Raw genomic sequence first — 14,286 nt, 5'->3', positions numbered from 1 at the left:
GTGTATAAAAGTTCACTACAATGAGAAGAAAAGTCCACTGGCTGCCAATGCACAAGCACATCAAGTTTATAGAGTCCATTTATGATCAAGGAAGGATGAACTTCACTGTTCTGATTTAAAGATGAGCATCTGAGAAGAGCATTAGCTGAGTGAGGGTGATTTTATCTTTCCCACTGCGTTCTGCGCCCTGTTTTTACGCCAGCACATGGAAACAACTGATAAATGTGTTTTTGTGGATTCTGATAAAATAAGTTTGGGGGTTTGGTGAGTGACGTCTCTCCGGTTTGCAGATTTCTGTGTGAAAAGGTTGTTGGGTGCATTGTGGGGTGCAGTTTGGATTTCATTAAGTTAATGCATCCTCTGAGGACGAGCCCTAATGTAATGGACAAAGGAGAACGCTGCTGAGGCTTTTTGAATGATCCTGAAAATACTGCAATGAAACAAGCTTGTTAACAGCCTAAAAGGGGAACTGCCCTCCACCTGAACACAGTAGTATAATGTCTTCTGGATAAAAAAAGGAAATTTGAAGGGGATAAATTTGCTGGAAACATTTGGGATAATGTAAGAAGACAGGTTTAGTCATTTTTAATGTAGAAAACGTTTCATATTAAACCTTTAAATGTCCAAATGCTCTTCAACTTTATACTTTTGCTTCTTGTCAATAAGACTCTACTTCTTCTTCCTCATTTAGCTTCTACATACACGAGGCAGTAAGGTGAGCGTGTCAGCGGCTGATGAAATATTTACACCAGCTACTTGAGAGAAGCTGAAGAAAATCCAGGGAATTGTTTGTATGCATTTGAATTAGCCTTACATGAAAAGCCCGTATCCTTCTGCTAACAGCCTCGCTGCTGCAGAGGGGATGTGTGGAGACGGTGACATTAATTAGATGATTTGCAAGAGGGTTGTCACGTTCGTCCTGGTTGTCCTATGACGCATCAGGCCTGACGGGTCCGACCAACGAAGAGTTAACGGCAGCGGGGGTCAAGAGATGTTAAAATATTTCTTTTTTTCGTCTGTGAATGACATCAGACAAATGACTGCATCGCTTGTAATATCACTGTGAGTAGGAGAAAGAGGAAGGAGGGAGAGAGTAAAACATTGTCTGCAGCAGCCGGGTTGTGTGCGAGTGGGTGACTCAGTGTGTGTGTGTGTGTGTGTGTGTGTCTTTGTGGCTAACAGTATGCCTTTACTGTTGACAAAGCATGCAAGAGTCAGAGACATGACTGGGCTGTGAGAGCGAGAGGCTGCTGGGAGAGAGAGGGAGAAAGTGAGCGAGGAGAGAAGAAGTGAAAGTGACAGGCATGAATGAGTGAAAGCAAGGCTGAGAAAAGAGAGAGAGAGAGAGAGAGAGAGAGAGAGAGAGAGCGGTGTAGTGGAGGCAGGAGGAGAGAGCATCCTCATCGCCCAGCAGAAGGAAGGAGGAAGGAAGAGGAGTCAACGCCCTGCTGCGAGTGAATGAGCAGCTCAGCTCCTCTGCTCAGTGCACTCATCCCTCATCCCTCCATTCCCCGCTGAGCCGCACACAGGAGGATACGACTCAGCGCTTCAGCTGAGATCTGCTTTCGAAGATAGCGCTTGTGACTGGGAATCCTCCTTGGATACGGAAAACACAGGGAAACCTCAGCACACCTGTGAGAGGAGGAGGAGGAGGAGGAGGTCAAGGTTTAGAGATCAAGCCGGGGCTGGAGCTGAAATTAAAGTGTTCAGAAACAAGGCTCCAACAGTGAGATCTTTTTTTGTCCTGCATGGTGGCTGCGAGCGTCCGGTGGCACCATGGGATGCACCACCAGCGTGGTTCTGTTGGAGGGGCTGCGCTCCATCCTTGAGAGGAACTGTGGCTACATCAAGGGGACGGTGGAGCTGGGGTCTGTGGAGGAGGAGGAGGAAACTCTGAGTCTGAGGGGATCTCAACTCTGGATTCCCACCACTGCTCTGGTAAAGCCCACTCCCACTTAAATTTCCACTATTTTGCAATCAGTTGTGTTTTTAAACTCCAGACTTTTCTTTTGCAGTTGTTAACCAGCATGTTAAGCACACATAATTACAGCTCAAAATTACTTTAAATTGCTAAATAAATATATTTCAGTCTCCATAGGACGAGGAGGATTCAGCCCCAGAAACATAACACCATGAAGAGCATTTGGTAGAATGAACTGTTTCTGTGTGACTGAATTTTACTTAAATTGGCTTTAAATAATAATTTGATGGATGATTCCATTTGCTGAAATTTCAGTAACTTCTTTTCCCCGTATATCATAGTATGTCTTTTGTGAAAGTGGAAACTGAAAAAAGATGAATAATTTACAGAAACTCGTCGGATTAAACATGACTTACTGTGCACATCAGCAGGATTTTGGCTAATAATCTTCCTAATAGACTCCCCTGAGGAACTACACGTAGAAGTTGAGGGTATGTTTCAGTGCCCCCCAATCACACAATTACTGGTGAAGCACATCAAAAGCTTCACATTTGGCTGCAAGCAAATATAAAATAAGGTTCAGGATTGTGCGGGTTTGCTTTTACTGAATCTTTCAGATTCTTTCTTTCCTAAAGCCGTGTTGTCTGACACTAGGATTTATGCACCGCTACATAAAGCTGCTTCCCAACAGTTAGCTCCATTAGCCAGCAACCTGCCCTTTGTTAAGCCAAACAGATTTAATGGACAATCAATACCGAGCAGGTTAAGGAGGATTTCTGCTGCACGCTGAGTCAAGGACATTCACTATGAACCATTATCACTTTTGGATGCTGTGTTTCCTTTGCAACCATTAAGCTGCGGTTGTCCTCTCATAACCTCTCTCAACAATTACGTCTGCAGTTGCAGAGGAATATATTTCCCCATGAAAATCCTAATTATAGTGATTTCTAAGCTGGAAAACGGAGGAAGCGTCCAGGACTGAGCCTCGCTCTCACAACCAGCAGATTCTGACATCATGCTGGAAAACATGTTATCTTATGATGGTCTTTTGATCTCTTCTGCGAGCCACGGTCTTACTGCTTTAAATATTAAAAGCAGGGCAGGGAGTGCATCATGTGTTATATCTACACCTAGTTCCTGTTTAATCCCATTCAGGATCTTTGTGCACTGGAGCCGACGCTGCTGCACAGTCTTTGAGCTGAGCTCTCAGCACCTCTGAGCGCTCTGACATCATCGAGACTTCGGAAACTCCCCTCTCCTGTATCATATTTAACTTGTCCCATATGTTTTTCCATGTACTACCTGGAGGAAAAGTGATCTAATGTCGACCATCAGCCAGACTCCTGATCTCCTCTTTGATTAAAGGACATTCTGCGTTTTCAGTTTGTGTGACAGACGATGGCTTGTGACGGAGAAGCAGGCTTTGGGTCTGGGGGCTAACTTGCATGTGATAACTTTGTGTGTGTGTGTGTGTGTGTGTGTGTGTGTGTGTGTGTGTGTGTGTGTGTGTGGAGGGGGATCAGGCTGCAGGAGGAGTTTGACAGGCAACACCCTGACACTTTCCCTCTCCGGGGCGCCTGTTGCAACGGTCTGCTCCCAAACATTACGTCAACCGGCCCTTATGCAATTCTCCACAGACTTCTGTGATGCTCTACATTTTTATATATATATATATATATGTGTGTGTGTGTGTGTGTGTGTGTGTGTGTGCCTCTCGGGAAGGGTGTGGAAGGCTCACATGTCCTAATGGGTCCAAGCTGTGTAAAAACACAGCTTGGACCCATTAAAACTCCTCATCCCTCTCTCTCTCTCTCTCTGACAACTTTTTTTTTTTTTACGTCAAATTCTTACGCAGACAAACTAATTTGCACTCCCGTCATACACACATCCACAAACACAAAGTCCCGCATCCTCGTGTTGCTGCTGGCATGTTACCAACCATCGCTCCAGGAAGCGTGATGGCGTGAGAGCGCTCCAGAGATGTGGGTGAATGAAGCAGGATGACCTCAGAGCAGCCAGGGTGTCTGACAAGAGGCTGATTATCATGCTGAGCTGGTGACGCTGTCGCTGAGGCCTCCGCAGGACGATGGGGACACAGTACAGTCAGCGCTCCAGCAGAGGCTGAGGCCAAGTCAGAAACCTGCAGGATTTACTTTCAATACTTCGGCCCAAAATATCCTTCACAAGACACGTTCAGTTTCCTCCTTTTCTTCTTCTTCAAATTCATAAGGCTGCTAAAGGAAGTGTTAACCCACCAGCTCTAGCATCAGAATCCAATTGTTTTATAGCAAAACAATATTTACAACCATAAATCTTGCCTCCACCAGGGATGAATATAAGTCAGCAGAGGCAGGGATATATAGATCGGAGGGTGGGAACCCGAGGCAAATTGCCCCCAGGGTGTGAGAATAAAAATCAGTCAATTAAAAGCCAGGTTTCTATAATTGCTGGAGTGTTGGACATGAACAAATAAAGGCTGGCTCCATTTACAGGCTTTGGAAAAACAAGATGTTCATGCCAGTGAAACATAATTTACGTTTCTACCACTTTAGTAGTAGCACATGTGGCCCTCATCCTCTTCCGTAGAAACGACATGAGAGTTAGTGACAATGAAAACATGGAACTGGCAGAAACACTGGAAGTCGTTGGCGTCCCTGGAGGCAGCTAATGAAAGTAATCATCAGTGGCTGCCTTACATATTTGTATTAGTAACTGTATTTTATCACGACGGTCATTCCTGTGGCTCCGTCCGTCTCACCTCGTCTCGTAGATGTCGTGCCGGATCAAGTGGAACGCTCTTATTTTAAAGCCTCTGCAGCCGTTTCCTGTCTCGTTTCTCTGAGCGGTACATTGCAGCGACTCCCTTTTGAAGAGAGTACTGTTAAAACAAGTTATGCAAATTACCCATGGTGCCTCACACATCAGAGAAGGCTGCAGTACAAAAAAAAAAGTGAAACTCTCTCACACACACACACATACACACACACACGCCTTGCCTGCCTTTGTGCTATACATTTCGCCGCGAGCAGTGATGCTGAAACTGCAACAGGGAGACGATGGCCTTTGAAGTCATCCCAACCTGTGACATGCCCCCCCCCGCTTCCCTCCCTACCCCCCTAACTTCCCAACCCACAGACATAATTGGATGAGTTATTAATCATGCTTGTTGAGTCAGAACGAGTCGGTGGCTTGTAAACATCATTGAGGTTTGGGAGTTTTCTAATGCAGCATAAGAGAGAAATAAATCTCCAGAATACAGGATTAGCATAAATGAACCCTCAGTTGTTCCTCTTTGAAAACTTTAAATGTCATCATTCTGAAACACACACCAACCCCAGCCTCTGTTGGTTCAACATTAAAGGCCAGTGATTCTCCTCAGAAGGAATGCTGACTGGATGGAGAAACAAGGGGCAACTCAAACTGTTCCCGAAGCAGCATGAGTGTGTGTGTGTGTGTGTGTGTGTGTGTGTGTGTGTGTGTGTGTGTGTGTGTGTGTGTGTGTGTGTGTTGTATCTGAGAGCCGGATAAGGGGGAAGTGTGTTTTAACAGACCCTGCTGTGGGTGCCTGCTGCAGCGGATACGGCGCAGGAGCAGTTCAAAGCGGAGCATAATATCAGCGGGGGGTGGAACTTTATCAACACAGATTGAGTGTCTGAATTCTGTGACTGTGGCTGCCAACAGTTATTTTTATAGATTTCAACTGTAATGCAGTTTGGATCCATCTGACAATCACAACTGATACTAGAAGAAGAACCTGGACCAGCTTTTATATCCTCTTCTATCATCGCATCATAAAGAATGAAATACTTTCACTTGCAAGTTTATTAGACGACACACAGTATAAGGAATGCTGTAGCAAGATATATATATATCCTTCAACACAGTATTTCAGTGGTAACACATATGTACAAATACAGGGTCTAATCTTTAATACAGGATCTTTTCTTCCTCATGTTTTCAGCTCACACACAACAGGCAGGTGGAGCAGGCAGAGGACGACGTGATCTCTGGGCCTCCTCCAAGTTTTTAATGGGGGAGTGGTCCGTTTCTCCTCCACTCCTGCTCTCACAAATCACATACTGTACACACACACACACACACACACACACACACACACATATCCAGCCGTGCAGCTGCACAGCTGTGAGGGTGGGAGGGGCCCTTCCCTTTCTGATGAGAGGGAGAGGGAGGCTGGGCTATTGTGATTTAGTAAAGAGGGAATCTCGCTCTCGCAGCCCTCACAGAGCACCGCAGGAAACTTTACGCCATGGCAGCGTGTGTTCACTGAGTGAGTCTCACACCTGACTTTAAGGTCTGCACAGAGATAGGAGTGAGCAGCATGCAGGGCCGGGCAGGCAAAGCCCCCAAGAGGGAGATGGTGATAGAGTCCCCGCAGCAGTACAAGAGCCTGGCTGAGATTGAGGCAGAGGTGGAGGCTGGGTCACAGGTGGCAGCGGTAAGTCTGTGCGGTGCCATCTTCTAAATACAAGTGAATCAAAGCTTTTCTAAATTCCACTCTCACTTTTTTTGGGGAGTTTCTTGCTCAATAGCACAAATGTACTCTGATTGTTTAAACAAGTTTTTTTTTTTTTTTTTTAAATCTCTTAGATTCTCTTTCAAGAGAAGCTTTGAAGATTTTTTTTTTTTAAAGAGGGTTGGACGGAAATGGGAAATAGCAGCTTGAGGGTACACCTCTCCAGGGGGTTGGATGTTGATCTTATTTTAGGAAACGGGGCACTTGTGGCTCCCTTTGTTCATTGATCGCTCCCGTGCTCAGAGTCGGGGACTTTGACAGGTTGGCTGCAGATTTGGTGCAGTGATAAAGATTAGAGGTTCACCTCTGGTTCACTGGGGAAGCGCCATATTTTCTTTAAGCATTTCTATAAAGACGCAGGACTGGCATTTAGAAACCAAAGAAAATCCATCTTATAAATCCAAGTTCTCTAGTTAGGCAACAGTATTATTAAACTCTTCATCTTCAGAAGCTTTTATAATAATCTTCACCATCACTCCAATGGCTGTCTAATGTATTCATGAGAGATAATTACCGGCAAGTCACACAGGTCACAGCTGCTTGTTGTTATCTTCTGTCTGAATGGCCAAAATCCAGCTGGAAATTAGAGCGGATGATTTTCTACTTATCAGATGATCCTTTACATTCAAAGGGCTGAGGGATATGCTGGGATATTTTCATTACATCATCAGGAGGACTGGTCGGGACGAATCAAAATACAAATCTATGGTCGGACGTCTGTTTAATTGGCCTCGGATTGTTATGTGTTCGTTGGATCCAGTCCAGGAGGCTAATCCAAATAATCTGGATCACATTCATGGTTAATGGCCACATTCAGGCAGAAGACTGCAACAACTTTATGTACAGAGCAAGTGAAAATGATTTGATCCATTTTATTTTATTTCTATATTTATCATACTTTGGTGATCCCTTAACATCCTGTTACTTCCTGGTTTACCAGCAGGTCAAAATGTTCACATACATACCTGGTGAAATATCTCAGTATCTTCTGTATGGATTCTTACTCATGCTCCTCAGAGGATGAAGTTTGTTGATCCTTACAACAGATATACAACAAATAACATTCCCATCAATGTCAGACATCCAGATTTTGAAGTATTTAAAAACTCAAACTCTGTCTTGGTTCATCTTTAAATAGATCAAAGCTTTGTTTACACATGTGCGTCATATGTGAAGATCTATTTCATAATATTACAATCAGGCTTTCATGCTGGTGGAGTCCCTCGGGTCTTTTCTGTGGAATGTCAGAGCTGATGTCTTCATCGCCGGAGGAGCAGAATCTCTGCAAGATCGTGTCTCAGCTATCTTAACTACTGTCAAGCATTAAAGCTTACAGAGCCGTCTCTGTTGTAAGGATTTACTTTGGAATGAAGTCTCTTGTTTGGACTGTATATCCAGCAGTGGGTGTGATATAAAGAGGTAATGCCCATTCTTGGAAATTCTCAAATATGGAGCGCTGCAAGGACCACTGTTCACAATCTAGTGCCGGTTTTGCATGTGAGCTCATGACACAGTGACTGGTACAGTGACACACACAAACTCTCGCTCATCCATCCCATGATGCCGCTCTCGTCTGGTGTCTCCTTCCCTCTTAACCCACATTCATCACTGTCTCTGTGCCAGTTCCTGCTGCTGTAGATGTCAGCCAGTTACTCTGTGAAAGGACAATGGCATCTTGTTGTCCAGACAAAATGAACACCCCAGATTTCCCTCTGTAACAACCCATGCAATGACACCCTTATTATTTGTACAGCCATGTGTAAAAAAAATAACTGAAAAACTCCTGCTTTGTTATAAATTACCCATCAACATGTACAGAAAAACAAAGATACAGAAGGTGGACTGATTCTGTCATATGCTCATTTAGGTGAAGCCGAAGATCATAGAGCCTCTGGACTATGAGAATGTGCTTCTGCAGAGGAAGACCCAGATCATCAGCGATGTTCTGCGGGACATGCTGCAGTTTCCCACTGATGACTTCCAGGTAAGACATGGACAGAGTTATTGAGCCCTGTAGGTACATTTTCATTTAGCTTTCCCCCTCATATTTAGGTCAGACTCAGTGGAAGAGCAGTGACCTTGAATCTGGTGTTGATTCAGGCTGTGTCCACACTAATGCAGAGGTTTGAAACCACTGTCTGCTGCACTAAATATTAATACCGCCTCTGATTTAGACACTCTGATTGGCTAGGACAGCACCCCATTGGAGCCAATAGGAATGTCGAATTGAGTGACGCGACTCTAGACGTCACTAGCAATGAGCGCGGATGAGAATCTAACGATAACCGCACAGACAGAAAGCGGCTAGGCGCCAACCCCCCCACCCCCCCAAAAAAACGGTAAGACTATCCAAAACTTTTAATGTCAGTGTAACTACCGAAGTCAGTGACTCACTCGGACAAACATACTTTTTTTTTAGAAAGCTCCGACTCTGTAGTTTAAGGTGAAAAAAACGGCACGTGACTAGCGCCAACGGTCGCGGAGTAATCTGTTTCACTCGTGTCAAGTGCTAGTAACTGTAGTGCCAATAAGCTAGTTCCTAATTGCTAGTTGCTAATTGATATTTGCTAATTGCTAGGTTATGGCACTAACTGGCAGCAATTTCTTAAAAGCCTTTAATAGCTAAGATATTTCTAAGTTTTAATAGAGCAAGCTAATTTAATAAATCAGTAGTTTAAACTTCAAAGTACTCACTAACGGTCGCTGCATTGTGCTAGTTGCTAATTGCTAGCTGGTGGCATTAACTGGTAGCAAAATGCTAAAAGCCTTTAGTACTAACTTAGGAAGGACTTCACACAAACTTCATGATTGATTTATAAGTAATTGTTGCAACCAAGAGCAGTTCATGGACACACTAAAAAGTCTTTTAGGATTATTTTATGTTCTAGCTTTAGCTGTTTAAGTTCTGCTTCACTGCGCTCAACTAATGTCTTCTACGGAAATCAGGTCCAGTATAGCACAGCTGATCAGCATATAGGCAAATTATGATATCATTTGGAGAACCCATGTATGAAATTGGTTATACATGCACTGAATGTAATCATTGGCTGACAGCCTTACAAACATTTGCACACTCCGTGGATCTGTTGCTTGTGTTCAAAGGAGCTCAGAGACTGTTTCAACATTACATCACCACGGTGCTGAGAATGGGTCTGAGCGGGGTCCACTCCCAGTTTGAGGAAGAAAGTGAAAACATGAAGAGTCTCATGCTCAGATGTTTGTCATTCCTCTTGTGAAATCGCAAGTAATCTAACTTGAAAGGATAAGTCTGGTAAAATACAACATTTTTCTTTTACAAACCCCATGAAAAGACCAAAACCAGCCATTAATTGATCCTACTAACGAGACTTCCTCTCCAAAAACTATTAAAAACACACACTCATTTTGAGTTAATCCCACATTCACTGTCCTGCTTTTGTAAGTACTCACTAGAGCATCAAAAGTGTATTAATGTATTAATCTGCAGCAAAAAATAGTCCCCAAAAATGCACTATTTCCACCTGTTTGAGTAATAAACTAGTGCCCAGCTGTTTTAGGAAATTACTGAGCCTTTTGTAAATGATGTATTTGTGACCTTCCCTTCCTCAGTCCGATTTAGTGCCATATAGAGAATAGTGTTATAGTCATATTTAAGCAACAAAATAAGAGAATAGAATAGTGCACTTGTGACTTGAAGTTCATAGCAACAACAGAGTATGTGGTGGGAAATCTACAACCTACAGTCGGTTTTCAGACCATTTCACAATCAGTAGATGATGAGTGGTTTTCATTACAAGGCCGTCTACAGTGCACAGCCATTAGTAACTGCCCAGGACTCTGTGTATGTGTGTCTGGGTGTGTGTCTGGTCCAACCCAGTCCGTCCATCTGTCTAACCTGCCATATGTTTTACATCACTGGGCTGGGCTGAGGAGAAGGAGGGAGGGGGGAACCAGTCAGACATGTGGGTCCAGCATTGTGCACGTGCTGCACAGATTCGCACACATATAGATGCACACGCATGCACACGGTAATGGGGCATGCAGAAGAGAGTGTGGTGTTAGGAGGTAAAATGAGGTGAAGTGTTGAGTTATGGATTATCTTTCCCTTCATGCACTATTGAATTCATGCAGACATATCCTTTGATAGATATTGAATTTAGTGCAGTTTTAATGTAGCTCGTAAACACCCAATTATAAGATTTAAATTTAAAACAGGTCTATTGTGGTCAGGTTAGAATCATCCATCCATCGTCTTCAAAGTTTCAACCCTGCACACATGTAACCCTATGAGCACATAAAACAGTCACTTTCATCTTTCAAAGTAGAAAGACTTCAGAAGACACGTCTATCTCCTCCTGTCCCTCTTTACTCTGCCCACATATCTCCATGTTAGAAAACTGAATCCCTATCCTGCATCATCCTCTCTGCCCTGCAGAACCACCGCCGCTGGGAACAGACTCCTCTGGCCCAGTGGAAGCCGTCAAAGCTCTGGTTTAATGACTGTGAAAGGAATGCTGTTAATTGGCAGCCAGCAGTTCCTGCTCATGGTTTTTTGACAGCTATACACCGTGGTTAAAGTGTCCCCTGAGTGACTGGTCGAACGGACATGCTTTGTGTGTTCAAAATGTGAATTGGTGAGAAAAAGGCTCTAAAACTTGTGCTAGTGCAGCTGAAGTGAAGTGTCCCACTGTGTTATAGTGGGGAATGATAATTGGTCATTCACCCATGAATGAAAATTCTGCCATTATCTAATCACACTTAAGTTTTATGGTCACAGATCACAGGGAAACTTAGCCCCTGCAGTTTAATCTTAGCCTGTCTACATAACACTGAAGTTAAAGCAGTAGCTTGAAATTTTCTGAAATATTCTCTTTCTTGCCTTGAGCTTGATGAGAAGATCAATACTGCTATCATATCTGCATGCTAAATACAGCATGAAGCAAGAGCCAGGATATGATTTACTTAGACTAGAAGCTGGAGACAGGGAAACAGCTTGCTTAGCTCTGTCCAAAGCTAAAAAAATGAGCATCTCTAACTACCAGCATCTCTAAAGCTTACTGATTAATTAACATGTTTAGTTCTCGTGTTTTTTATTTTTTTATTTTGACTTTTGCACAGATTAAATGAACAGGGTTACTTCCAGTATTTATGCTAACCTAGGCTACTCATCCCCTCTTCGTATTTCATCAGAATAGGCTCAGAGCCTCCTCTCTTCTGATTGGCTCACAGACTTGTTGTTATTAAGAGAGATGCCTGAGAGAGGAAATGTAAAAAAAAAAAAAAAAAAACTCTGGAAAAGTGTAAAATATGGCACTTTAAGTCTTTTTGTTTCCTTTTCTCAGCTACAACAAAAGCACTAAATGTCAGTTCAGTTTTTCCAAGCAGCCTTTTGTAGCCAAACCACTGCATTATTGGCCTGAATGACCCATTTTTCCTCACTTCAGATGATTTAATATATCATCAGCCCCAGTGATTTATAGTACTTTTTTATTATAGAACTTTATTTGACCTGTATACAGATTATATAGGACTGATTAAACTGGACTCAGTGTGGGCTACCGGCACGTCTTCGAAAGCTACTGCAAGAGTGAACTGGACAAACGAGGGCAGAGGTTCAATAACTGTATATATTTTCCACTGTAAGAATAGGAGACTTATGACAAAACTAGGTCAATGTGCCACTGTGTCCCACTCATCTTTGTGGGTTGAGTAGGAAAGCAGAGCGCTAAGTGGGAGCAATGACGGCTGCAGCGTTCAATAGCTTAGAAGACTTGCCAGCACAACAGTCTTGATGCCCCGAGGTGCCTTTTGCTTCCCAGTTATGGATCCTCGCTCTCCTTTCTTTGGCTCTATGCGTCTAATAAGGCTAGCAGAGGGGAAGAATGAGGACGGGAATAAGGCTGCAGAAGATTCTCTGCAGTGGTTGTAGACATACCTTTAAGGGCTACTCTGATTTGACCAGACCACTGGTTCATCAACACAATCTTTTGGATCTCTACGTTTACTTCCTCTGCCCAAAAAATAACTTGTCAGTTAACATACTAAATACAATGATGATGAATGAATCTGCTATGTCAGCCTCTTCTGTCAGTCTGTTTTTCATGCCTACTTTCCATCTCTCTCCTCAGATCTCCACCCTGCGGCGCCAGGGCAGGACCCTATTCTCCACTGTGCCAGAGACTGCTGAGAAAGAAGCTGACTCGCTGTTTGTCCAAGAGGTAAAACTAATACATACCTGGAGATAAGCCGGCCTTGTTCATTCTTGATGCGTCTGCCTTGGCCAAAGCCTTAACCTCTCTGCTGTGACCGAAGGCCTGCCCACTTATTTTATTCAGAAACACAGATGCTTTGCCTCTGAAGACCCATTAGATACTGGAGCTCATATGTTCAGCCGTGAAAACAGCCAAAGATTCCTTCTGTTTATGGTATATAGGTAAAGCAGACTGATTAGATTTCAGAAGAAGGGAAATGTTTGTTGACCACTCATGTGAATTAGAGACGAGGGAAAAACCGATACAGTGCATGTCAAAAACGTTGCTGTTAGCCTTTAAGTGAACTTCCATTTGTGTCCTCCACCCTCACACGTTTCCTGACAGTGTATTGGCCGCAGATGAAGATTCACGTCATGTTGTTTCAGAGGAGCTGTGTGCTGGGGCTGGTTGGGGTGCGGCCTGACAGAGCCTGATAGGGGATAGTCCCCCATGGCTTCAGCCAGGAATTACATCATAACGACATCTGGACCAGCAGTGCGTCCTTATAAAGACGGGATGTTCTATCTCAGAATTTATTTTTCCACCTCAAAGTAACCCCTTCCCTCACTCAACGTGTGTATTCTATGAATTCGTAGCAGTTGAATATCGCACATCAAGTGATATAACATTTTGACTTGAAACCTTGTCACTAGATGTTACAAAATCTAATGGTATTTCTCTGAATCACAGCATTATATAGGATTTATTTCTCTATGGGGTGATTCCAGTGTCATGTATGTGATTTTACCCCCCTCTCCACATACAATTACAGCCCCAGTTTTCCCCTGTTCTTCAGCAAACTCCTCTTGTAATTTCGGCGCCTATTCCAGGCAGTGTACTTTTCTATCCCCATCACTACGGAAAACGACAACAACAACCTTTCGAGCTAGCAACCTACACACTGAAGATTTGGGTCGTGCAATCACACAGTCGACCAACGTCTTTGCTGTTTCTTGTGGCGTTTTCTTTGTGCGTAATCAGCCATTTCAGTGACAGTTCTTGCCTCTTGACGCGCAAACGTTTCCCCAAAACAAGTTCCCCTCCGACACTGTTTTGCAGGCGCATCCTGGGCTCAGCGCAAACAAGCCGGAGCCTTCCCCTCCTCAATAACGGAACGATAATGGATGTAGCCAGACCATTCTCCAGCGCTGACACAGCTCTGTGGAGAGAGGTCTGGTGAGACGAGGTCCAATCCAGAGAGATGCTCTGCAGTTTAAAAGTGTATCTGCAAGCACTGCAATAAAACATGTCATGCTACAATTGAATCAAGTCACTCATTGGATCTTGAGATGCATAAAGAATGGAAATGGACTGCACTTATATATATATATATATATGTGTGTGTATATATGACACTTTGACAGGAAGAGCCAGGAATTGAACCACGATCTTCCTTTTTGTGGGCGATGACCCGTTCTACCTCCTGAGCACATTTGGTCTGAATCCAGCCTGTTGGAGAAGAAGGTCACATGTTTTATTGTCTGTTACAGAGCAAGCTCCTTTAATTTACCACTTTAGCTAACATGCCATCCAGAAATATGAGTGTTGTTATGAGGGAGGAGGGGAAATTTAAAATTTTTCACCCCTCCTTTAATATTAAT

At 43.6% G+C, this 14,286-nt stretch overlaps 1 protein-coding gene across 6 annotated transcripts in view; it reads left to right on the top strand.

The window, feature by feature from the left end:
* Positions 1-14,286, top strand: part of dock9b (dedicator of cytokinesis 9b) — a 48,898-nt gene that overhangs the window by 7,880 nt on the left and 26,732 nt on the right. For 2 of the 6 annotated variants that reach the window (XM_056370516.1, XM_056370513.1), the window contains exons 1-3: positions 1,689-1,938; positions 8,323-8,439; positions 12,563-12,652. In XM_056370516.1, coding sequence (XP_056226491.1) covers positions 1,777-1,938; positions 8,323-8,439; positions 12,563-12,652 — 369 coding nt within the window. In that variant the 5' untranslated portion in view covers positions 1,689-1,776. Of the gene's footprint in view, positions 1-1,688; positions 1,939-6,162; positions 6,378-8,322; positions 8,440-12,562; positions 12,653-14,286 lie in introns of those variants that run through there. The other 4 variants (XM_056370518.1, XM_056370514.1, XM_056370517.1 and 1 more) reach the window with 2 other exon arrangements.

Source organism: Seriola aureovittata, chromosome 24 (genome assembly GCF_021018895.1).
Source record: "Seriola aureovittata isolate HTS-2021-v1 ecotype China chromosome 24, ASM2101889v1, whole genome shotgun sequence".
Classification (NCBI taxonomy): domain Eukaryota; kingdom Metazoa; phylum Chordata; class Actinopteri; order Carangiformes; family Carangidae; genus Seriola; species Seriola aureovittata.
This window is presented reverse-complemented; position numbering and strand designations above follow the sequence as displayed.